At 47.9% G+C, this 23,555-nt stretch overlaps 1 protein-coding gene across 2 annotated transcripts in view; it reads left to right on the plus strand.

The window, feature by feature from the left end:
- WASF2 (WASP family member 2) overlaps positions 1-22,440 on the plus strand; it is an 86,940-nt gene extending 64,500 nt beyond the window's left edge. For both annotated transcript variants that reach the window (XM_024249467.3, XM_063714085.1), the window contains exons 3-9: positions 7,958-8,092; positions 8,620-8,773; positions 10,940-11,057; positions 12,076-12,206; positions 14,313-14,468; positions 16,859-17,373; positions 18,368-22,440. In XM_024249467.3, coding sequence (XP_024105235.1) covers positions 7,958-8,092; positions 8,620-8,773; positions 10,940-11,057; positions 12,076-12,206; positions 14,313-14,468; positions 16,859-17,373; positions 18,368-18,525 — 1,367 coding nt within the window. In that variant the 3' untranslated portion in view covers positions 18,526-22,440. The remainder of the gene's footprint in view (positions 1-7,957; positions 8,093-8,619; positions 8,774-10,939; positions 11,058-12,075; positions 12,207-14,312; positions 14,469-16,858; positions 17,374-18,367) is intronic.
- The last annotated feature ends 1,115 nt before the right edge of the window (positions 22,441-23,555 follow it).

Consider the following 23,555-nt stretch of genomic DNA (forward strand, 5'->3'; position numbering starts at 1 on the left):
GCGTGTGCCACCACACCCAGCAAATTTTTTTTTTTTTCTTGAGATGGAGTCTCACTCTGTTGCCCAGGCTGGAGTGCAGTGGCGCCACCTCGGCTCACTGCAAGCTCTGCCTCCCAGGTTCACGCCATTCTCCTGCCTCAGCCTCCCGAGTAGCTGGGACTACAGGCGCCCGCCACCATGCCTGGCTAATTTTTTTGTATTTTTAGTAGAGACAGGGTTTCACCATGTTAGCCAGGATGGTCTCAATCTCCTGACCTTGTGATCCGCCCACCTCGGCCTCCCAAAGTGCTGGGATTACTGGCGTGAGCCACTGTGCCTGGCCAATTTTTTGTATTTTTAGTAGAGACAAGGTTTCACCTTGTTGGCCAGGCTGGTCACAAACTCCTGACCTCAGGTGATCCAACCGCCTTGGCCTCCCAAAGTGTTGGGATTACAGGTGTGATCCACCACGCCCAGCCTTCATTTTACAGTCTTTTAAAATGGAAAAAGGGGGCCTGGCATAGTGGCTCACACCTGTAATCCCAGTAATCTAGGAGGCTGAGACATAAGTATTGCTTATGCTCAGGAGTTCGAGACCAGTCCTGGCAACATACTGAGACCGTATCACTACAAAAATTAAAAAATTATCCAGGTGTGGTGGTGTACACCTGTAGTCCCAGCTGGTTGGAGGATAAGGTTGGAGGATCGCTTGAGCCTGGGAGTTCAAGGCTGCAGTGAGCCATGATCATGCCACTCCAGCACTGGCCAACAGGGCGAGACCTTGTCTCAAATAAATAAATAAAATGAAAAAGGAAAAAGGGAAGGAAAAAAGAATGAATTATCAGCTACTAGTAGTTCTGCTGAGACAGACCATGCTCTCTCATATTTCCATACAGTGCTCTTGCTATCCCCACTGGCTGAACAGCCCTTGCCATCTTTGTCTGTCTGGCTGCCTGTAGCTGATCCTTCAAGGCCCAGCTCAGGAATCTTCTCTTTCAGGTTGGGCTAAGAGTGTTCCTCTGAGCTCCCATTACATGCCTATATTATCCTATCACATTGTATCACAAATCACCTATGTCTCAATTAAAAATTCTTGACTGGGCACAATTGTCATCCTAGCACTCTGGGAGGTTGAGGCGGGAGGATTGCTTGGGCCCTGGAATTTGAGACAGCTTGAGCAACATAGTGAGACCCTGTCTCTACAAAATATAAACGAAATTAGCTGGGTGTGGTGGCGTGTGCCTGTACTTCCAGCTATTTGGAAAGCTGAGGTGGAAGGCTGGGGTAGGAGGATCGCTTGAGCCCAGAAGGTAAAGGCTGCAGTAAGCTGAGATAGCACTGCTGCACTCCAGCCTGGGCAACCAAAAAAAAAAAAAAAAAAAAAATTGTTGAAGGTAGAAATCATGTGTTGTTGTTTGTCCTTGAACCCCAGTGTCTACCTTGTATAGTACCTGTCACCCAGTAGAAACTCAGTAAATGTCAAATAATTCACGCCTATATATTTCCCACTATTCCATGCTATTGATGCACAAAGAATGTAGGAATGGAAAGAATACTTTCTGTGGGTAGTGGGGGCACAGGTAGGGATAGGTGGGGTCAAGGAAGACTTCACAGAAGAGGTTACATTTGAATGGGACCTTGAAAGATGACTGGGATTTCGTCTAGCTGAGAGGAGTGCAGGGAGGGGTTCATATGTGCTTCAGGCTCATGACCTTGGCCTCATGTGCATTGTACCTGGGTGGAACTTCTCAATTTAGTAGTGAAAGTCTGATTATGGAATGGATAAAGCATAAAACTAAAAATTCCACAGCCATAGATTGCTCTGTGACAGCACATCCAGAATTCTTATTTTTTCTCAGAACAGTGAGATTGGCATTTCACATATTCGGTTGCTGTATCTTAGGAAATATAGGCACAGCCAGCCAGCACTTTGTATCAGTATTGTGGCCACTCAGGAGAATGGAACCCCCACTTGGGTCATTAGAAAATCAAGCTAGATATTGGGTTTCTAACTGACTGCAGTGTGGGTGAGGGGGTGGGGCATGCCATTGGGGAGCTCCAAGACTCCCACTCAGACTTCAATAAGAGCAGCTTCACATTTTTAAAAATCAGTTTTACCTGTTCTACTTCCACGTAACATTTCATTTGAAGCGTTCTGCTAAGAAAAAAACAAAATTGAAGACTGCTTCCTAGAATCTTTTGCAAAATGTGGTATCTGTTATGAATGTTGGATAATGATGGATATTGGGTCTGTCTTGGTAATCTGAATGAGTGAAATTTAACTCTGAACAAGACACTTTGGTTTTCCCTAGTTCAGTATCACACTTCTGTTTTCGGAAGTTGGAGTAATTTTTAGCACTTGAAGAATAGATACTGTCAAATTACTGATTGGAATTATATTTAAAATTTTCCTCTAAGCTTAAAACTTAGGGTATTTAGGCTGGGCACAGTGGCTCACGCCTGTAATCCCAGCACTTGAGGAGGCCAAGGCGGATCACTTGAGGTTGGGAGTTCGAGACCAGCCTGGCCAACATGGTGAAACCCCTTCTCTGTTAAAAATACAAAAATTAGCTGGGCGTGCGCCTGTACTTCTACTTGGGAGGCTGAGGCAAGAGAATCTCTTGAATCCAGGAGGCAGAGGTTGCAGTGAGCTGAGATTGTGCCATTGCACTCCAGCCTGGGCAACAGAGGAAGTCTCTGTCTAAAAAATAAAAAATAAAAAAATTTGAAAATCAAAAACTTAGGGTATTTAGAATTAACACTTTTTTTTTTTTTTTTTTTTTTTTGAGACGGAGTCTCACTCCGTTGCCCAGGCTGAAGTGAAGTGGTATGATCTCGGCTCACTGCAACCGTTGCCTCTTGGGCTCAAGTGATTCTTATGTATCAGCCTCCTGAGTAGCTGGGATTACAAGATGGTGTGCCACCATGCCTGGCTAAATTTTATATTTTTAGTAGAGACAGGGTTTCACCATGTTGGCCAGGCTGGTCTCAAACTCCTGGCCTTCAGTGATCCACCTGCCTTGGCCTCCCAAAGCGTTGGGATTATAGGCATGAGCCACCGTGTCTGGCCTTAGGTATTTACACTCTTTTTTTTTTTTTTTTTATGAAGTATTTATTGATGATTCTTGGGTGTTTCTCGGAGAGGGGGATATGGGAGGGTCATAGGATGATAGTGGAGAGAAGGTCAGGAGATAAACACATGAACAAAGGTCTCTGGTTTTCCTAGGCAGAGGACCGTGCGGCCTTCTGCAGTGTTTGTGCCCCTGGGTACTTGAGATTAGGGAGTGGTGATGACTCTTAAAGAGCATGCTGCCTTCAAGCACCTGTTTAACAAAGCACATCTTGCACCGCCCTTAATCCATTTAACCCTGAGTTGACACAGCACATGTTTCAGAGAGCACGGGGCTGGGGGAAAGGCCGGAGATCAACAGCATCCCAAGGCAGAAGAACTTCTCCTAGTCAGAACAAAATGGAGTCTCCTATGCCCACCCCTTTCTACACAGACACAGCAACAATCTGATCTCTCCTTCCTTTCCCCACACTTCCTCCCCTTCTCTTCAACAAAACCGCCATCATCCTCATGGCCCGCTCCCGATGGTCGCTGTCTCTTCGGAGCTGTTGGGTACACCTCCCAGACAGGGCAGCCGGGCAGAGGCGCTCCTCTCCTCCCAGACGGGGCGGCCAGGCAGAGGCGCTCCTCACTTCCCCGACGGAGCCGCCCGGGCAGAGGCGCTCCTCGCTTCCCAGACGGGGCCGCCCGGGCAGAGGCGCTCCTCGCTTCCCAGACGGGGCCGCCCGGGCAGAGGCGCTCCTCGCTTCCCAGACGGGGCGGCCGGGCAGAGACGCTCCTCACTTCCTCCCAGACGGGGTGGCGGCCAGGCAGAGGCGCTCCTCACCTCCCAGACAGGGTGGCCGGGCAGAGGCGCTCCTCACTTCCCAGACAGGGCGGCCGGGCAGAGGCGCTCCTCACTTCCCAGACTGGGCGGCCGGGCAGAGGCGCTCCTCACGTCCTAGACGGGGTGGCCAGGCAGAGGCGCTCCTCACTTCCCAGACGGTGTGGCGGCTGGGCAGAGGCGCTCCTCACTTCCCAGATGGGGCAGCCAGGCAGAGGCGCTCCTCACTTCCTCCCAGACGGGGTGGCGGCCAGGCAGAGGCGCTCCTCACTTCCCAGACGGGGCGGCCGGGCAGAGGTGCTCCTCACTTCCACCCAGACGGGGTGAGGTATTTACACTCTTAAGTCATGTAATGTGGTTGAGGAGTATAAGGAAGAATCTCATTGTGACAACTCACATTTTTAGCTCACTTAATTCTTATGGTAACTTGATGGGGTAGATATTATCCCCACTTTACAGATGAGGAAACTAAGGCTGGGAGATTGTGACTTGCTGATGAGTACACGAGTATAAATAGAAAGAGCTGAGACTTTGATTCAAATTTTCTTTTTTTTTTTTTCGAGACGGAGTCTCGCTCTGTCACCCAGTCTGGAGTGCAGTGGCACGATCTCGGCTCACTGCAAGCTCCGCCTCCTGGGTTCATGCAGTTCTCCTTCCTCAGCCTCCCGAGTAGCAGGGACTACAGGCGCCCACCAACATGCCCGGCTAATTTTTTGTATTTTTAGTAGAGACGGGGTTTCACCGTGTTAGCCAGGATGGTCTTGATCTCCTGACCTCGTGATCCGCCTACCTCAGCCTCCCAAAGTGCTGGGATTACAGGCATGAGCCACTGCGCCCAGCCCAGATTTTCTGATTTGAAGTCAACTGCTCCTTCCATGTCTCAGTATAGTTCTCAGTCTGCCTCAGGCCTGAGGTGATGAGACAGTGGGGAAGCCTTCACACCACCTCACTTCCTCTTAAAATAGAGATCTTATTGTTACCAGTTTTATATGTTGAGGTTCTGTGTAAGATTTTATCTTGAAAACCACTGTGCCACACTGAGCCTCTACTTCTACTATCACTACCCCCTTCACTTAAGGAGCAGGAAATCCTAGGTACTCTTGGTGACTCTTTGTGTAAGTTGATTGGTTTTTTTTCCCCCTCCAGAATAGCTGGATGGTTAATAGATATTTTTCTTTTTTCTTTTCTTTTATTTCATTTTATTTATTATTATTATTTTTGAGATAGGCTGGAGTACAGTGGCATGATCTGGGCTAACTGCAACCTCTGCCTCCCAAGTTCAAGTGATTCTCTTGCCTCAACCTCCTGAGTAGCTGGGATTACAGGTGTGCGCCACCACGCCCAGCTAATTTTTTTTTTTTGAGATGGAGTCTTGCTGTCTCACCTAGGCTAGGGTGCAATGGCGCGATCTTGGCTCACTGCAACCTCTGCCTCCCAGGTTCAAGCGATTCTTCTGCCTCAGCCTCCTGAGTAGCTGGGATTATAGGCGCCTGCCACCATGCCCAGCTCATTTTTGTATTATTGGTAGAGATGGGGTTTCACCATGTTGGCCAGGCTGGTCTCAAACTCCTGACCTTAGGTGAACCGCCTACCTCGGCCTCCCAAAGTGCTGGGATTACAGTCATGAGCCACCACGCCTGCCCTAATTTTTTTGTAATTTTATTAGAGGCAGGGTTTTGCTGTATTGCCCATGCTGGTCTCGAACTTCTGGCCTCAAGTGATCTGCCCACCTTGATCTCCCAAAGTGATGGGATTACAGGCGTGAGCCACCACGCCTAGCCTTCTTTTATTTTCAACAGATATTTTTGAGCTTGGTTTATTTTCCACACATAATGTTGCATATTTCTCTGTTTCAGCCTTCCAAATACAATTTTCCATTACCTAGACAAGCATGATACAGTATGGTTTTCATAGGAACTTAGCCATATTATGAACAGGGATCAAATAAAATCCTCAACCTGCAGAGTAGAAATGCTTATCAGCCGATTTGAGTTCTTTGAGCTCAGGAGCTTCCCATAGTTGTTTAGGTCACAAACGATCAATATGCAAGGACTTGCTTCTTCCTTGATTAGAAGTTCTTATTGACTTAAATTTACCAGCAATTCAAAATATGCAGTTGATTGGTCTTATCCCCACTCTTGAGGCTGTACTGGGAAGGTGAGCTGTAGTTCACCCTGAAGGTGCGGTTTTGGCCTTTCAGGCTATTTTTTTCCCCCTCAAATATGGACTAAGCATAAATGTAGTTTTGAAGCTAAAAATTAGAGCCTACTTCAAATAGTTCTCAAAAAAAAACAATCGTTTGATTGGGCACAGTCTCTTATGCCTGCCTTCACCTTGCAAGAAGCTCAGATGGTAGGCCCGGGTGCAGTGGCTCATGCGTGTAATCCCAGTACTTTGGGAGGCTGAGGTGGGCAGATCACCTGAGGTCAGGAGTTCAAGACCAGCCTGGCCAACATGATGAAACCCCGTCTCTACTAAAAATACAAAAAATGAGCCGGGCGTTGTGGCAGGCACCTGTAATCCCAGCTACTCGGGAGGCTGAGGCAGGAGAATCACTTGAACCTGGGAGGCAGAGGCTGCAGTGAGCTGAGATTGCATGCCACCGCACTCCACCTGGGGGATAGAGCAAGACTCTGTCTCAAAAAAAAAAAAAGCTCAGATGGTATATTTATTCGTATGCACCGCTTTTCATTCCTAGTAAGAATGTGCCTGTGGCTTGGAATGACAATATAGAGGTAGTGTCAAATTGCTGTTATGTTTCTTTTGCTGCAAATTCTCCTTGCATTCCAGGGTTGAAAGTACGGAACTTTTCTTTTTCTAAAAAACAAGACATTGTGGAAAGAGACCACTGGTATGTTGTTTTTCAGAGAGGGCTTGAAAGTTTCAGCTTCTCACTTGGTTCCTGAGATGTAGATTTGAAGGATTGTAACCTAGAGCAGACTTTGAAAGTTATAGGTTACAAGCCGGGCATGGTGTCTAGAACACCTGTAATCCCAGCACTTTGGGAGGCCAAGGTGTGTGGATCACTTGAGGCCAGGAGTTTGAGACCAGCCTGGGCAGCCTGGCAAATCTCCATCTCTACCAAAAATACAAAGATTAGCTTGGCATGGTGGTGCGCATCTGTAATCCCAGTTACTCGGGAGGCTAATACATGAGAATCGCTTGAGCCCAGGAGATGGAGGTTGCAGTGAGCCGAGATCACGCCACTGTACTGCAGCCTGGGTGACAGAGGGAGACTCTGTCTCCAAAAAAAGAAAAAAAAATTATAAGTTATAAAACATAAAAGTAACCTTCCCACCTCTTAAAAGAAGTTGTATATTTCTGCTATGGCTTGTTGATAAGCTCAGGGCCCCTCAAAGATAACACAAGTGATCATAGTTGTTCACTGTATTTTCAAGGCCCCATTGAGGAACTAATTTCCTATTTTTCATGTTAATTTTAGATACGTAGAACGTCCTCTGAACTCCCAATCTGTTTTTCAGAACCGTTTTATAAGGTACTTTTACAGAACAGCAAGAGGCTAAGAGCTATAGGCAAATGTGTAGTGTTTATTTTATTTTATTTGGAGTCTTGCTCCGTCGCCCAGGATGGGGTGCAGTGGCTCGGTCTCGGCTCACTGCAACCTCCGCCTCCCGAGGTCAAGCGATTCTCCTGCCTCAGCCTCCCCAGTAGCTGGGATTATAGGTGCCTGCCAGCACGCCTGTCTAATTTTTGTATTTTTAGTAGAGACGGGGTTTCCCCATGTTGCCCAGGCTGGAAATGTGTAGAAATATTATCTTTTCTTCCAGGCTTAATTTTTTGCATTACACCTTTCAGTTTTATTCAGCCTGTTTTGAGTCTCATGACTGTTCACGTCTGTCAAGAAGACCCTATTAGTTATAGAACATATGCAGACTTCCTAAACTATGAAGAGTATGTCTCTGTCTCTAAGAGCAGTCATCTGCATATAGCCCAAACCGTCTTAGGGTATGTGTGTGTATATGTATGTGTTTGGGGGTTAGGGAACACGATCTTTAGTAGCCAGTTTTTGTGACCATTTACGTGACTTCTATGCACTGGTGACTTGGTTTCTTTGCTCTTTCCAGGTAAATATGCAGAGGACATTTTTGGAGAGCTCTTTACTCAGGCAAATACCTTTGCCTCTCGGGTAAGCTCCCTTGCTGAGAGGGTCGACCGACTACAAGTTAAAGTCACTCAGCTGGATCCCAAGGAAGAAGAAGGTAAGAAAGCTGAGCTCAGCATTTGCAGGCTCTGCTGAGCAGTTTTGTAGAATTTTTTTTCCCTGATTTATTTAAAAAAAAAAAAAAGTGAGAGAAATCACAGAGACCTATAGAGTTCTGCTTTGAAATGACACAAGCCTGAGTGCTGGAAAGAACCTTTTTAGCTCCACCACACCCCCATGCACTCCTTTCTCCCATTCCCCCAATTCCTTCTTTCTCAAATTTCCCCTCCCTCAATCGTATTTTGCTACCATAAAAGTACTTGGAAGATTCATTCCTCCTAAGGAGAGGCCTGCTAGATCTGGCCACATAGTAAACCTTTGTGTTGCCTCATTTTGTTCAGTCATGAAACGACTGGGCTGCTGACAGCCTTGTGGGGCTTCCCCAGAGGGGGAGGGAAAAAAAGCCTGGCTGCAGACAGCCGCAGCCAAGAAGTGCAGCAGCTGAGGCCTCTCCGACTGGTGTGACTCAGTGTTTGCTCAGATAGCCTGTCGTCCATTTTCTAACGCCTTCCATCTTCTCTTCAGTGTCACTGCAAGGAATCAACACCCGAAAAGCCTTCAGAAGCTCCACCATTCAAGACCAGAAGCTTTTTGACAGAAACTCTCTCCCAGTGCCTGTCTTAGAAACATACAATACCTGTGATACTCCTCCCCCTCTCAACAATCTTACCCCTTACAGGTAATGGCTGGCTAGCTCCTCCCTTTTTCAACCTATGGTTTAATAACACTGGATTGTTTTTTTATCTGAAGCGGTTGTTTCCATCAGAGGATTGTATCTAAAAGCTTACTGCCTACCCTAAAGTTGTGGTAGTTTCTGTGGCAGCAGAAACTAAAATTTACCCCATAAACACTTGTCACTTATTATTGTTTGGTTTCTGAAATTCATAGTGAATATAATACATATTGAAAGTTTACCGAAACCATTGCATGCTACAGAGTTTAATTTCATATAAGCCAGGTCCATCTTGGATTCCATCCAAGGAATTTAGTTATTATAGAACCAAAAGGACTTTGTTAGAAGGCGGTCCTACAGCATGGATCCCAGGGGCAACATTCTAGCAAGGCTCCCACTTACTTGGAAACCACTAGATTAGCAGATGTTTGGGTGTGTTAGTGGGGCCAGCCTCTTGGACTGGCTGCTCTGGGCCCAGAGGGGTCTTTCCAAAGCTTAAGGAGTAATTTGCATTCTTCCAAATGAGCATCGTTCACTTTGTTTTGAACATCCTTTGGACATTTCCTTCTGAAAGGACCTACTATGCTGTGCCTGGACTTGAAAAAGAAGGTAGCCTTATAGACAACTTAAAGCCCTTCTCCTCTAGTGGTTTGGTAGTTTTGTCATCCTGCAAAAAACCACTGAAGAGGGGCAGAAGGCGAATATTTATCTTGCTTACACCCATACATATCTTCGGAGCAGGTAAAAAGTAATTACAGATAGCTGGAGGCAGATGTCTTCTATCAGACGTGTACACTGCAAGGTAGATTGTGTGTGTGTGTACCCATGTGAAATTCAAGGACACCAGTCGGATTCAGGGAGCCTTCTTACACAGATATAAAGTACATGGCATCTGTCCTTCATTTTACTTGTAAAATTATGTTTGCCCCTTGGCTTTCAAAGGGACCAGAATAGCAGGACAGAGGTTTGACTCTGCAGCCTCCGTTATTGAGTCTAGTTGGGTTTGGACAGAGGGGTTGTGGGGCAGAAAGGTGTCATACAACTGATAAGATTGTAGGGAGTATAACATAGGGTTTTTGTGGTGGGATTGGGTAAACAAATGGTATTAGGAGAATTTTATTCTTCAGTTAATGGTATTTTTCTTTTTAGCATACAGTATCAGAATTAGCGTGGCCTCTCAGTTATCTGAACTTGGCCTAACAGAAATGAGTGGTGGTGTATCTAACTCAGGAGAAGATTTAATATAGAAATTATTAATGTTTGATTTGGAAGTGCTTTCTGTGTTGTGATAGGATTGGAGGGTAAGGAATAGAATTGCCTATCCAGTTATTTTTAGTTCAGAATAATGTTGATAAATGTTCACTCCTAAGCACATCCTTTCTGGATAGTGAGAGGACCTTATCCATGCCAAAATGCAAGATTCCAACTAGGACCATTGAATCTGGCAGATAGCCCTTATATGGACACTCAGTAGTTTACTCTGTCCCACTGGCACAGCCATTAATTAGAAGCTGGTGATTAAACCTTGTGGTCTTACAACAGCTGGCCATCTTTTCTCACTGGAGCCCTCTTGTGGTTGGGGTGTATGTGGATGCTGAGCTGTCCTAGAAGGGAGCAAGAAGGTGGAGTGCTGTGGTTGATTTTCTGTGTGTGCAGAGAGATAACAGCTGTAAACACATACTTTTCATGTATATATGTGTACATATGCATACACATGAACCCCCACATGTGTACACAGGTTTCCGGTGGGTGGGAAGCTACTGATGCTTCCTAGAGAGTCCTTGGGGAACTGGTGGGAAAAGAGGAACCAGTGGTATAAATCCCCTCTGATGTACCAGGATATCCGAATATCCTCAGGGAGATCTCTGTGGCCATGCAGATCATTAGAAGTAATCAGGATCCCTGCTGCTATCACCTGTACTTGCCCTGGCAATGCAGATTCATCTACCAGGAATTGAAAGTAAGGCTAAGGTTCTTAAAAAGTCTGATAAGTAGAGAGGTGCCATTCGGGGGCACTGAAATGCTGGTATGGGAGAGGAGGTATGCAATCGATTGAAATGACTTCTTGATTCCTTGGTGTAAAAACTGCTAACTGGTAGGTGTTTGGAATATTGGATTTGGTTGGGAGCTCATCTGTCTACTGACAGCTACTTGTCTTCATTTCTATCCCAGAGACGATGGAAAAGAGGCACTCAAATTCTACACAGACCCTTCATACTTCTTTGATCTTTGGAAGGAGAAGATGCTGCAGGACACCAAGGATATCATGAAAGAGAAGAGAAAGCATAGGGTGAGGGGAAAGGGGCCTCTGTTCTCCACATCAGTAGGCACGATTGTGGAGGGGGATAAAAAGGGAGCCAGTGTATGTGAAGTAATCATTTCGAGTGGCTGCTTGCTTGGATGCCAGGTGAAACTCTTAAAAAATGTGTCCACACCAAGCACAACCAAGATGAAAGTATAAATGATACCAAAAATGTGTTTGTTCCCCCCAGTGCTATTAGCAATTGAGTATATTCAGGCTGAGTTTTAGAAATTGGCTTTTCTATTCACCATTTATTTCTCTTGCAATTTGCACCTGACTCTGCTGGACACTCAAGCTAGGCTAGTCCCTTCTCCGCCAGTTTTGCAGCTCATTTCTCAGAGATCAGCACAAGGTTCTGCAGTGTTTGATTTGCAACAGGAGCAGTTTAATGCCTTTGCTACTGGCTGGGCGGGGCTAGGGTGGGGGGATATATGTAGGTTTTGAAGATTCTCCCTCCCCATAGACTCTTCCTGGTATGTATGTGACCTACCAGTTGCAACCTCAGTCCCATTAGCATGGCTGCCAGGAGGCCCAAGAGAGTGCCAGTGGCAAGAGCAGCTGCACAGGCGGAAAAATTCTTCATTGATTTTTGTTTTGTTTTGTTTTGTTTAAACTATTTCCTTATATGTGCCCCAGATAACTGCAGGTCTCATTACATCTCATCTCTCTTGACTGACCTTTGGGGCCGAGCAATAATAAATAGCTGTTTACTAACATCTAGCAATTAGAGCTTTTCAAAAATGTGAATGAGTTATCCAAAGAGGAAGTGGGGTTCCCGTTGCTGGAGGCATTTGAGTGTGGGATTGAGTAAATGTTTCACCCAGGGATGGTTTGGATTATATGGCTTCTGGGTCACTTCAAACCCAGTAATTCTGTAAGTTCTGTAGTTATTGTATGTTGTCTAGGCAAATCATCTCTTATATACGCATCCATGAAGATGGGTAGAATTTTAATGAAGAACTTGGAAAATGTTCTACAAAGACCTTCCTGTTCCTTTTCATTATAGAAAGAAAAGAAAGATAATCCAAATCGAGGGAATGTAAACCCACGTAAAATCAAGACACGTAAGGAAGAGTGGGAGAAAATGAAGATGGGGCAAGAATTTGTGGAGTCCAAAGAAAAGCTGGGGACTTCTGGGTAGGTAATGCCTTTGTACTGTTGGTAGCATTCTTTGAAGGGGCTGGGGACAACAGTCTGACAGCTCTGGTGTGACACCTTTCACACCCCCTGAAGTCTGTCTCCGTGGCTTAGATCAATACCACTGTTAATCAGCTACTTTAAAGTGCATCCATCTGGTGATGAAAATTTGCTAAATAAATCAAGAGATTCAGCAATTTAAATGAGGTGATTGGAGTGGTCTGGAAAAGAAAGCCCATGGCTCCTAGTGCCCTTACTCTGCGAGATACACATCTAAGGGCCCCAGAGGAAAGACTGGAAAGGGAAGAAAAGTGGTCTTGGGAATCCTTTGCCTCCAGAGCATTGATTTGAAGGTCATGCCTAAGAACTGGGCATTTCACTCTCAGGGCTGGGGAGGCCTAGGCAAGAAAGCTGTTCACATCACCAAAGCAACTTTTCAGTCAGCCTTTGTCAGTCTTGGGAGAGAAGCTAGCCAAGGGACTGAATGCAGACCTCATAGACAGTGTGGGAAAGGTTTGCTCGGCCAGTATTGAGGCTATATATCTCTGTGGAGAAATAAGAGGTGTCAGTCTGACCCCATTTCCCAATACCAAATCACACTGGAGGTTTAAAGGGGGAAAAAGATGGTTTTAAAGCTTGGTTTGATGCTTATCCTGGTGTCTGACCTGGTTGACATTCAAAGCCAAGTCACCATGACTGCTTGGCATGAATGTCGCCCTGGTTTTTTCTCTGAATACATTGCATCATGGCTGTCAGAGAACCATGCCAGCCCGTGCTGGGTGTCTAGGAATGATAAAAGCAAAGAGTTGAGTTGTTCTTGCTTTTAGAAATACCTCTACCATGAAAATCTTGACTTTTAAAAATCTTGACACTTCTGACACTTGTTCTTCGTGGATTAAGAGATCTGCTTTAAAGAGTGATGAAGATGGTGAAAGGAAAAAATGAACCTTTTTCTCTACTGGGAAATCAGCCCTGAGGGTACCTTCATTACCTTCACCTCCCAGTAAAGGGGGACATTTTGTTCCATGGACCAATCCTGTTCAGACAGGCACTTGTCATAGGTTCAATGACTCTAAGGCCAGAAGCTTATGTGTTCAGAATGCCAGCTACCCGTGTGTGTCTTCTTTTTGTGAGTAGGAAGATGAGGATTTGCCTTCCATTTTCCTGTTGTCCAGGCAGTTTGGAGTTGGGGCTTCATGGTTAGTCTATCTGGACATGCCTGTTGGTGAACCTATAAAGAGACGTGCCAAGGCTCCAGGGCTCCAGGCCTTGGGGATTTTCCACATCAGAGCATCTTTTGATTCAGTTAGTTTTCTCCAACTCTGTTCTCCCTGGGGTCTGTTTTAGATGAGTTCTTTAGACCCCAACAATGGTGGAAAGAGGGGGAGGTGGAGCAGAGCAGGCCGGATTTTGCTAGCTGATGCTTGGTGTATTTGTGCTTGTTTGAAGTTTTGTTGTTGTTCACCCAGAACAAATTCACCCAAGGCCCAGTGCACTGAGGGACAGGTTTTCATGAGGCAAGCCCTAGCACCCTACTTTAATCGTCAGCTCATTTTGTTTGATAAGAGACCTCGCAGAAAGACCACATTTACTACCACATAGCACCCTGCATTCATCCTCAGCTTGATTTTGCAATCCAGTGCCTCCTTGGCCTTCGAGCTCTCCAGAGGCTTGCTGACCTCAAAATCAGGCTGTGTGCCAGTCACGTGTTTGCAGCTCACTAGCCTCTGAGACTTGGCTTCACCCTTTGCCACAGTACAGACTTTGGGATTCAGGTATATCTGCATCTGACACTGGGGAGAGAATTTAAAAGAACTGCTGGGTTTGACAAGACCAACACTGGGCAAGGAACAGCATGGTTTTGATAATCTGGGTTGAATCCTGTTACTACAAACAATTCAGCATAAATATCTGGGATATATTTGACAATAGAATATTTAGTCTTAAAATAAAATTTCAGTGTAACAGAAAATATGTGGGAAATATACCTATTTTACTTCTCCCTAATAGCTTTTGTATCAAATGCATTTTTGTAGTACCTTTTAAGAAGAAAAAACCCACTCAGGCTCTTTAAATGACAGTTTTTGGCATTCGGTTCATTGTCAGGTATCCACCCACTTTGGTGTACCAGAATGGCAGCATTGGCTGTGTTGAAAACGTGGATGCAAGTAGCTATCCGCCACCACCACAGTCAGACTCTGCTTCTTCACCTTCTCCTTCCTTCTCCGAGGACAACTTGCCTCCTCCACCAGCAGAATTCAGGTAAATGATAGTACCTACTCCATCCACTATTGGTAGTTATACACTTGAGAACAAAAGAATGGACCAGGAGCAGTGGCTCACGCCTGTAATCCCAGCTCTTTGGGAGGCCAAGGTGGGAGGATCTCTTGAGGCCAAAAGTTCAAGACCAGTCTGGGTAACATAGCAAGACCTCATCCCTACTAAAAATCAAAAAAATTAGCCAAGCATGGTGGCAAACGCCTGTGGTCCCATCTACTCAGGAGACTGAGGTGGGAGGATCGCTTGAGCCTGGGAGGTTAAGGCTACAGTGAGCCATGATCATGCCACTGCACTCTAGCCTGAGTGACAGAGCGAGACCAAAAAAAAAAAAGTAAAAATCCTAGGTCAAGATCACTAAAATAACTTCAAACAAGAATGTCTAGATAATAGAAATAATTAACACTGTATGTATATGTTGCTTAATTCTCATAGGAGTCCTCTTTTGAGGTAGGTACTGTTACTATCCCCATGTTACAATGAGTAAACTGTGAGGCACAGAGGGGTCAATGAAATGACCCAAAGGTCACAGCCAGTAAGGGCAGAGCCGTGATTGGTCAGTTGGACTCCAGAACCTATATTCTTAACTACTCCTGTTTTGCCTATACCCAAACAAATAGAAATCACCAGCTTCTTTCTTGTTTTTTCCTTAACTTTATTTTATTTATGGTTTTTTTTTTTTTTTTTTTTTGAGACGGAGTCTCACTCTGTCACCCAGGCTGGAGTGCAGTGGCGCGATCTTGGCTCACTGCAAGCTCCGCCTCCCGGGTTCACGCCATTCTCTTGCCTTAGCCTCCCGAGTAGCTGGGACTACAGGCACCCACCACCACGCCCAGCTAATTTTTTGTATTTTTAGTAGAGACGGGGTTTCACCATGTTAGCCAGGATGGTCTCGATCTCCTGACCTCGTGATCCACCCACCTCGGCCTCCCAAAGTGCTGGGATTACAGGCATGAGCCACTATGCCCAGCCTTTTCCTTAGCTTTAACTCATCATGAAATGAAGTGGTACAATCTGCTGTCCGTGATATAGTTAGCAGTTACCTTGCCCAGTTGTCTGGGAACCTAGCATAGAGTCACTTCCTCTCTTAGTGCTTCTGGTTAGTTTCACTGCTGTGTCAAATCTCCAGAAACAATGAAACAAAGGGAAAAGGGGGATGAAACTCCAAATTCGTCCATTTTGATATTTGTCCGTGTCCCTGGCAGAGGTGTACAGTGGAAGTGTTAGGCAGTAATGACTGAAAAGAGATCTGAGAATTGTTCAGATTGCACTGTTTTCTCTGTTACTTTTGTCCTTTCTGATGCCTGATAAAGGTGCACTTTTCTCCTTGGATACTTCTTAATTAGAGATTGAGTATGTTGAGGACCCCTCGGATGGATAGCTAAAGCTGTGCTGTCCTCCTTCTCTCCCCTCGTTCTTCTTGGCCCTAGAAACCATTAATCCCAAATCTCCTTCTGCTTCCCAAATCACTTCCTGCTGGTGGCCCTGTCAGATGCAGCTAAGGCTGGAAGGTCTGTGGAAAATTCCAAAATGGCTGCTTTTCTAAGGAGTAGCTGTTAGTGCAGGGTAGACACAAAGGTGGAAAAAGAAAACCTTCAGCTTCACACATGGCCTGAGACCTTGCAGCTGCAGCCGAGCAAATCTGATCCCAGGAGAGTTGTAGCCTTAATCCTCTTTCAGGCCTGGGTCAGGAGTCTGGTAGCACATTCCTTTCCCATCTCTGCAGATTCTCGGATTGAGATTCATTCTTTCTCAAGATTTCCCCACATGAGCACTGAAGATGCATTCACCTAAATCTATATCCCACTCAGGTGTGGTCAGCCTGGCTTGGGTTTCCTGCCCTCTCCAATGCTGGTGAATGTTAATAGCCTGAGAAACAGAGCCTAGTGTGTGGGTGGTGTTTGAATTTTTCTTCCAGTTCTTTCTTGCATGCACCCTTAAACTGGCTCCAGGATTAAACTAGCAACTGCCATGGACCATCCTTCTTAGAGAAGGGGAGGGAGGGTGCCTTCCCCTTAGAGCTGGAAAGGCAGAGGGGGCCTAAGAGATGTCTCAGCTAGCCCATACCTGATAGAGGAATCTCAAGTCTACATTTTGCAGGTAGTTTTACTCAATCTGTCTATCCTCCCCTACTGGTGGGAAGCTCATTACCTTACAAGGCTGCTTATTTCATTATTGGTCTGTTCTGACCATCTGTAGGCTTTTCTTTCTGTTCAAGTGAAAGTGAAATGGTACAGTCAACCAAGATAAACCTCCGCTTATAGACAAGGCTAACTGTAGATAGACAAGGCTAACTGTAGATAGCCAAGGCTAACTGTAGATAGGTGTTTGCATTCTAAGGGTGATGGTGAGTCTTTTTTTCTTTGGCCTTTTAGTTACCCAGCGGACAACCAAAGAGGATCTGGTTTGGCTGGACCCAAAAGATCCAGTGTGGTCAGCCCAAGCCATCCACCACCAGCTCCTCCTCTAGGCTCTCCACCAGGCCCTAAACCCGGGTTTGCTCCACCACCTGCCCCTCCGCCACCTCCGCCTCCAATGATAGGCATCCCACCTCCACCACCACCTGTAGGATTTGGGTCTCCAGGGACACCTCCACCACCCTCACCCCCATCTTTCCCACCTCACCCTGATTTTGCTGCCCCTCCACCTCCTCCTCCACCACCAGCAGCTGACTACCCGACTCTGCCACCACCTCCCTTGTCCCAGCCAACAGGAGGAGAACCTCCTCCTCCCCCTCCTCCTCCTCCTCCGGGGCCCCCTCCTCCCCCTTTCACTGGTGCAGATGGCCAGCCTGCTGTACCACCACCGCTTTCTGATACCACCAAGCCCAAGTCCTCCTTGCCTGCCGTGAGCGATGCCCGTAGCGACCTGCTTTCAGCCATCCGTCAAGGTAAATTTCAGTGGTGGGTCTGGGACTATGGAGCCTTGTCTTTCTGAAGCTGGGATGACTGACTGGGGGATGGGTGAGGGGGTCCCTGTGCCCTTCCCAGGAAACGGCTTTCATTGGGTGGGGAGAGATTGGGACATTAGGCCTGGGAGCAGCCTGAGAAAAGGCTTCACCCTAAAAATATGGAGATTTAGATTTCTTTCCACCTTGGTTTAAAGTAAAGGATTCTTAAACTGGGATCTTTGAAGTCCTTGGAAATGTATGCTTACGTGTGTTTGCATGCATTTTTTTTTTCTTGGGGAAGGATCCCCATTTTTCATCAGTTTCTCCGAAGGGTTTTGTGCCTTCGGAAAAAAACAAGAATCACTGTCCTAGTGGGTCCTTGTTCAACTGGACTCAGCAACCCCCCAGCCTTCTCCACTGCTCTACCCTTCATGTCTTCCTTCCTTGCCCCCTGCCCTCTTTCTCACTCCTTTTTTCTCCCATTTTCTTTTACCTCCTCTTTTCTCCTCTTCCCTCCCCTCCCCCTTCATCATCTCATCCTCCTGGAACATTGGGGCATTTATTCTATCAGGGGCCAGGTCTAGTCCCAAGGGGTTATCGTGGTTTGTTCTGTTTATGATCCTCAAAAAACTTCTAATCTAGAGAGGACAGTCTATGGCAGCTGAGCCCCATTATAATTGATGGAATTGGGCAGGCTGAGGGTCTGCTAGATGGAATGTGGTGGCTGCTCCCCACTTCAAAGCCTCATGAGAAGTCCTCATCAGCCTGAAAGTGTGTAAACCAGAAAGGAGAGCAGGCTGCCTTTCAGACACACCTGTGGCATCAGGGCCATCAGTTTCATAAACTCATCTTCTGCTTTTCCATAACAACCTTCTTTTTCTCTATCCTTTCCAATACCCCTTACCCATTGGTGGCCACTCCCTCTTACCCAGTTCCAGATGGATTCCAAGGCTGAGGACACGCCTTCCTCACCCTTCTGTCTCTTTGCCACCAGGTTTTCAGCTGCGCAGGGTTGAGGAGCAGCGGGAACAAGAGAAGCGGGATGTTGTGGGCAATGACGTGGCCACCATCTTGTCTCGTCGCATTGCTGTTGAGTACAGTGACTCAGAAGATGACTCCTCTGAATTTGATGAGGACGACTGGTCCGATTAACTCTTTCTGCCTGCTGCCCACCTTCTTTTTCTTTCCTTCCTACCTGCCTTCTTTGATGCCAACCCCAACAGACCCGTAGGGGAGAAAAGGGAGGAAAAAAGTAATTTTAAGGGGCCAAAGCTTTCCCTGAAGCAACCAAAGATATATCCAAGTGCTTCCTCCAAGTCAACATGTATTTCCTCTCCCCATTTTCAGGCCCTGTGGGGCTCCTGAGGTTCAGTAGCTGGGATGTTCCCTCTTTCCTTCAAGTGCCTGTTGCATATTGAACGGAAGGAGAAATCCCAAAGCAGATTCCTTTGATCGGGTTTCCGTTGGAGATGGGGCCTTCCCTTCGGAGCCATATTCAACTACAGCCTTCTAAAACCTGTGCCCTCAGCCACTTCGAATGCCAGCCACCTTCTGGTTCTAAAACAGGGGGAGTGGCCTGAATGGACACAGCTGGCCCCTTTCCCGTGCACTGAAAGGGCCGAGTAGGCCGAAGGCTCCAACGGCCAGACTGCCTCACCCTCTGCCCTAATCAGCAGGGTGGGCCTGCCTTTTGCTAAGCGATCTCTATGCCTGGGATGCCCTTTATTCCAGGAGGCATCAAGCCTCTAAAGAATGTCTCACCTCCTCTGCCCAAAAATGATGCCTTTCTGTAGGCTGGTGTTGTTGCCTCCCTCCCAGGATCCCTTTGGTGAGTATGGTGTTCAGGATGCACCACTACCACCTCTAGATGCCTTCAGGCAACACAGCCCAGTTTTAACCTCTAGTATCCATGACCAAACTATCCCTGACACATGAGGACAGGGGCCTCTTCTGGCTGTCAGGAGCAAAGCCTGAAGACTTGGATCTGCAGGACTGGAAGAACAGTGGAGCCCCGTGGGTCCCACCCTTTAAGGATGCTGAGGCCTAGAGATGGGAAGTGACTTGCTCAAGGTCACACAATTGGATAGTGACATAGCTAGAGCCCAGAGTTCCTGATTCCAAGTCACCTGTGCTTTCTGGGACCAAAGAATGGGCACCTGCTGGAGTCCGGGCAGAGCTTTCTCGGCTGTATTGCTACTCCAGACCTCACCATAGGTTGGGGTCCCAGTAGGAGGGCTCAGGGTCTGTGCCAGCCCTGTCGGTGCTGCTCAGACCTTCATAGCCTCTCTTGTCATTCTTTGTTGCCCCTTTTCTGTCACCAGCCAACCACATAGCCTTGGGACCAGCCCCTCTGGGGGACCAGAAGTAGTGAGAGAAGGAAGGGGATAGGCAGCTTTGACAGGTGCTGTTTTCAATTCCTCTGCAACTCCTCCCCCTTTTATTTCCCCAGTTTAAACAAAGATTCTGCCAACTGTGGAAACTTCAGTCCCTCAGGCTGGCAGCCATGCTGGTACCTGCCTGGGGGGGGCCTGGCAGCCATGAAGCAGGCTGAAAGGCAGAGAGACTCCAGATCCTGTTTCCAGCTCCCCTCATTGCACATGGTGAAGCTCCCTCTCTCCCCGCTTTTCCCAGAGCTAATACACAGGTGCTATTATTCAGAAAAAAACTGGTCAGCTCTAGCCAACAGTGAGGTTTCTTTTCTTCTGCCCTAACTATTGTGTAGCCTCTTATGCTGAAATCGGCTTCTGCTGGCTTCTCCGGCTTTCAGAGCCCTGAAACAAAGAGAAACAGGATCTGTCCCTACCCAGCACAGCAAATGGTTGTAGTAATTGCCAAAGCCCTCATAAAGCCCTCCGGCTTGAGGAGAGAGTGTATAGTCATGGGTTCTGCCTCTGTGCCCTTGCTGGCCGCTTCTCCTCTGCCTTCTTTCCTGGAACTCAGGGTGTGGGGACTGAGCCTGTAGGGGCCAGCATGCCCTCTTGCTGTGGCCACTCCCAAGTGTGCCCTCTTCCCTCTCTCCGGATCAGGTGTCTCTGGCACAGGACTTGGCACTAAGCTCCATGTTGAGACACCAGGCTATGTGGACCCCCACCTTGTTTCCCAGCCTGTACGTTAGAAGCCGAAGGTGCTTTCATCGGAACCCTAAAATGGCCGTTGAAGGCGCCTGGGCCGCAGCCCAGCAGTAGTTGGAGAGGCAGGCAGAGGGCAGTGGTTCTCCCAAATAGGAGAACTGGGGCCTGGCCAGGCCAGGGTTTGGGCCTAATGGCTTTGACTGAATTACCCCCATCCTCCTTTCCGGAAAAAGAGGAGCTAGAGCCACTCACTGTCATTCTGCTCTGACCTTGAAGGGGGCGGTGTTGGCCTGGCTTCTGGAATGGACTGAGTCCATCGTGGAAAGGGCTGGGGGCAGGAGGAGGTGGGGAGGGGGGGCACTGCCTGCGGAAGGTAGGATTAGATCATTAGCTCAGTGACCTCCTAGGGTTTCGATGTGCTGTGTTCTCATCCTACAGCTGGTTTGGTAATGATCTGCAAGTCCCGGAGAGCAACAGTACAGCTCTGCCTGACGCTCTCATTAAAATCTATGCAGCCAAGCTCGGCACTTTGTAGCAGCTGGCCTTGCAAAGCCTCCTCAGCTCGGGGGGCCGGGGACCCAGTGAGCCGAGAGGCCCTCTGGGCTCCACTTATGCATATGCACCAAAAAAAATAAAAAAAAAAATGGCTCCTTTAGACCCAGAGCCCTTTAAGATGATAAAGGACCCAATGCAGGTAATCCTGTTTTTGGGCTCACGTAATGTAGGATGCAAAGTTTAGTGATTATTTAATCTGGGCCTAAGCTAGTGAGAGTATGGAACAGTGGCCCATAAGGACTCCTAAGCGCTGAAGCCAAGGAGCCTCCTCCCTTCCTGGTTCACCCCGCCAAGGGGACCTGCCCCCATTCCTGTGGCCCTGGGGCCCAGCTTCCAATAGTGTCAGAAGCGACTTGTGGCTTTGCCTTGGTTGTGAGATGGGTACATTCCAAAGGAGCAGCCCGGGGGAGGGGGCAGGCTCAGCCAGCCCTTGGAGGCTCAGAGCAGCTGGCCCAGGCTCCAGCTCGCCTCCAGTGGAAGCTCGAGTGCCGTCAGAAACGACCCTGGCCAATGTCACCGCAGAGCCGAGGCGGTGTTGTCAGGGCTAATGTGAAATCTCTTCCCGTGGCGCCGATCCTCTGACTCTGCAGCGCCAGCTTGGACAGATTGAGGTCTCTGTGGCTTTGGTGACCCTGCTTAAGCATTCCCACCGTGTCCCAGCTCTGCTCTAGGACTGCCTCCCACTGCGGCCCCTCACCTGACCTCAGGGCACGGGGAGGGAGGGAGCCAGTGCTCCAAGGCCAGGGGGCTTTGCTCATGAGAGATGTCAGGCTTCCTGGGGGCATCAGGCTTTGAGCCCTGCTGGGGTCCAGCTGACCTGGGACCAGGTGTCGCGCAGAGATGTGCCTCATTCTGTGCCTCCTGCCGTGTTCACTTTAACTGTGCCTCAGTGTGGGTTAGGGAACAATTTTGTTATCAAGTTTATTCAGTTAATTCACTTGAGGAACTAACCAGTTTTTACTTTCTGTCTAGAATGGTGTACATGTAGTAGAGTAAGCCATAATGCTCCCAAAGTGCCTTGTTTTCTCTGATACAAACATATTTATAAGGACATATTCCAGTGGGTTCTTGGGTGCGTTTGTCACATCAAGATTTTAGGGAAGGGGTATACGTGTAGTAGGGATGCCGTTTGAAAACAGGCACTCTTCCCCTGAGGATGGGAAAGGAGCTCTTCAGTTGGAGATCTAGGCAGTGGGTTAAGCCAGACCCTAAAGTGACCCTTTCCTCTTCTGCCCTATTCTTCTCAGACCCTCAGAAAGACATCCAATTTTTTTAAATCCCTGTAGCTCCAAGCCTGGTCTCATTTGCTTCCCTGCCAGGCTCATTGTGTGTATACCACATTTGTGCCCCACTGACCTGAAGGTTCCATGTAACTGTATACACATGAATACTTAAATGCCAACATTTTAAATAATTTGATAAAGTCTTTGTAGCCACTCAACCACCTCTGGTGTTTGTGGTATTGTTTTAATGGGACAAGAGATTAGAAGGAAGTGACACTAACAGCCACAGGTGGTGGCCAGAGCTCAGGAGGGGCTCCAGTGTGGGTGGGCCTAAAGGGCAGGAGGCTTTTGGGTGCGGAAAGTGCACCGTGTGCAGAAGGTGGAGAAGGCTGGAAACCATTTCAGTTGAGGAGGAGACCCAGGTTGGAGGACCTGCAGGCCCAGATACCCAGTCCCCTTCTCACCATGAGAAAGGGGGTGTGCTGGGGCCTCAGGAGACAATCTGCTGGCAACTGTTTGCATCAGGCAGGAGAGGAGTACAGGCTGAAGGCTGATGCTGCGCCCAACATCTGGCCGGCATCTTGTCTGCCTCTCAGACCCAAGCAACTTACCTGAAATAGAACAATTTACAATGGAATCTGATAAAAGGTTTAGGCTGCTGCACGCCCCTTCTCCTGCCTGAGGAAGGCGAGGGGGCTGGGTTTGTATTCTGACCCAAAAAATGACCTACCCAGGAAGCAACGGTTGTTCCGAGCACAGCTGCTGCGGGTAACTGTCCCTGGGGGTAATTTATGAGCAGACACCCAGTTCCGGGCCCAGCAGACACAGTGTAGTGGCCCCTGGGAGAGGGGCGGGAGCAGAGTTGGTGACTGCGGGTCACGCCTGCTGTTCGGAGAGAGAGTCACCCACTGGCATCCCAGGAGAGGGGGCAGAAGTTTTGAATTGTCAGCAACTGCTGCGCCAGCCGCTCTGAGCTCATCGCTGGAGGTGGTGGTGCAGAGAAGGGGGCCGCGGAGCCAGTTCGCCCCTGCAGAGCCCCTTTGCTCCACCCGCCTGCTCAGGCCTGTGTTTAGTCAGCACTTGGCTTCCCAAGGCCGGTGACTGACAGGCAGCCAGACGCCCGCCCTGGCAGAAGACAAAATGGTGGTTCGGGAGCCTCCCTTGCTAGGGAATTGGAGGGAAGGAATGTGGCTCTGGGAAGCAAGAGGGCTGAACTTGAATTCTGGCCCTGCCGCTCGGAAGCTGTGACTCTGTGCAAGTCACTTCACCTCCTTGGGCTGATCCTGAGAAGAATAAGCATTTATTAAGCGCCCACTACCTGCCAAAGACTGCA

Source organism: Pongo abelii, chromosome 1, assembly GCF_028885655.2.
Source record: "Pongo abelii isolate AG06213 chromosome 1, NHGRI_mPonAbe1-v2.0_pri, whole genome shotgun sequence".
NCBI classification, from domain to species: Eukaryota; Metazoa; Chordata; class Mammalia; order Primates; family Hominidae; genus Pongo; species Pongo abelii.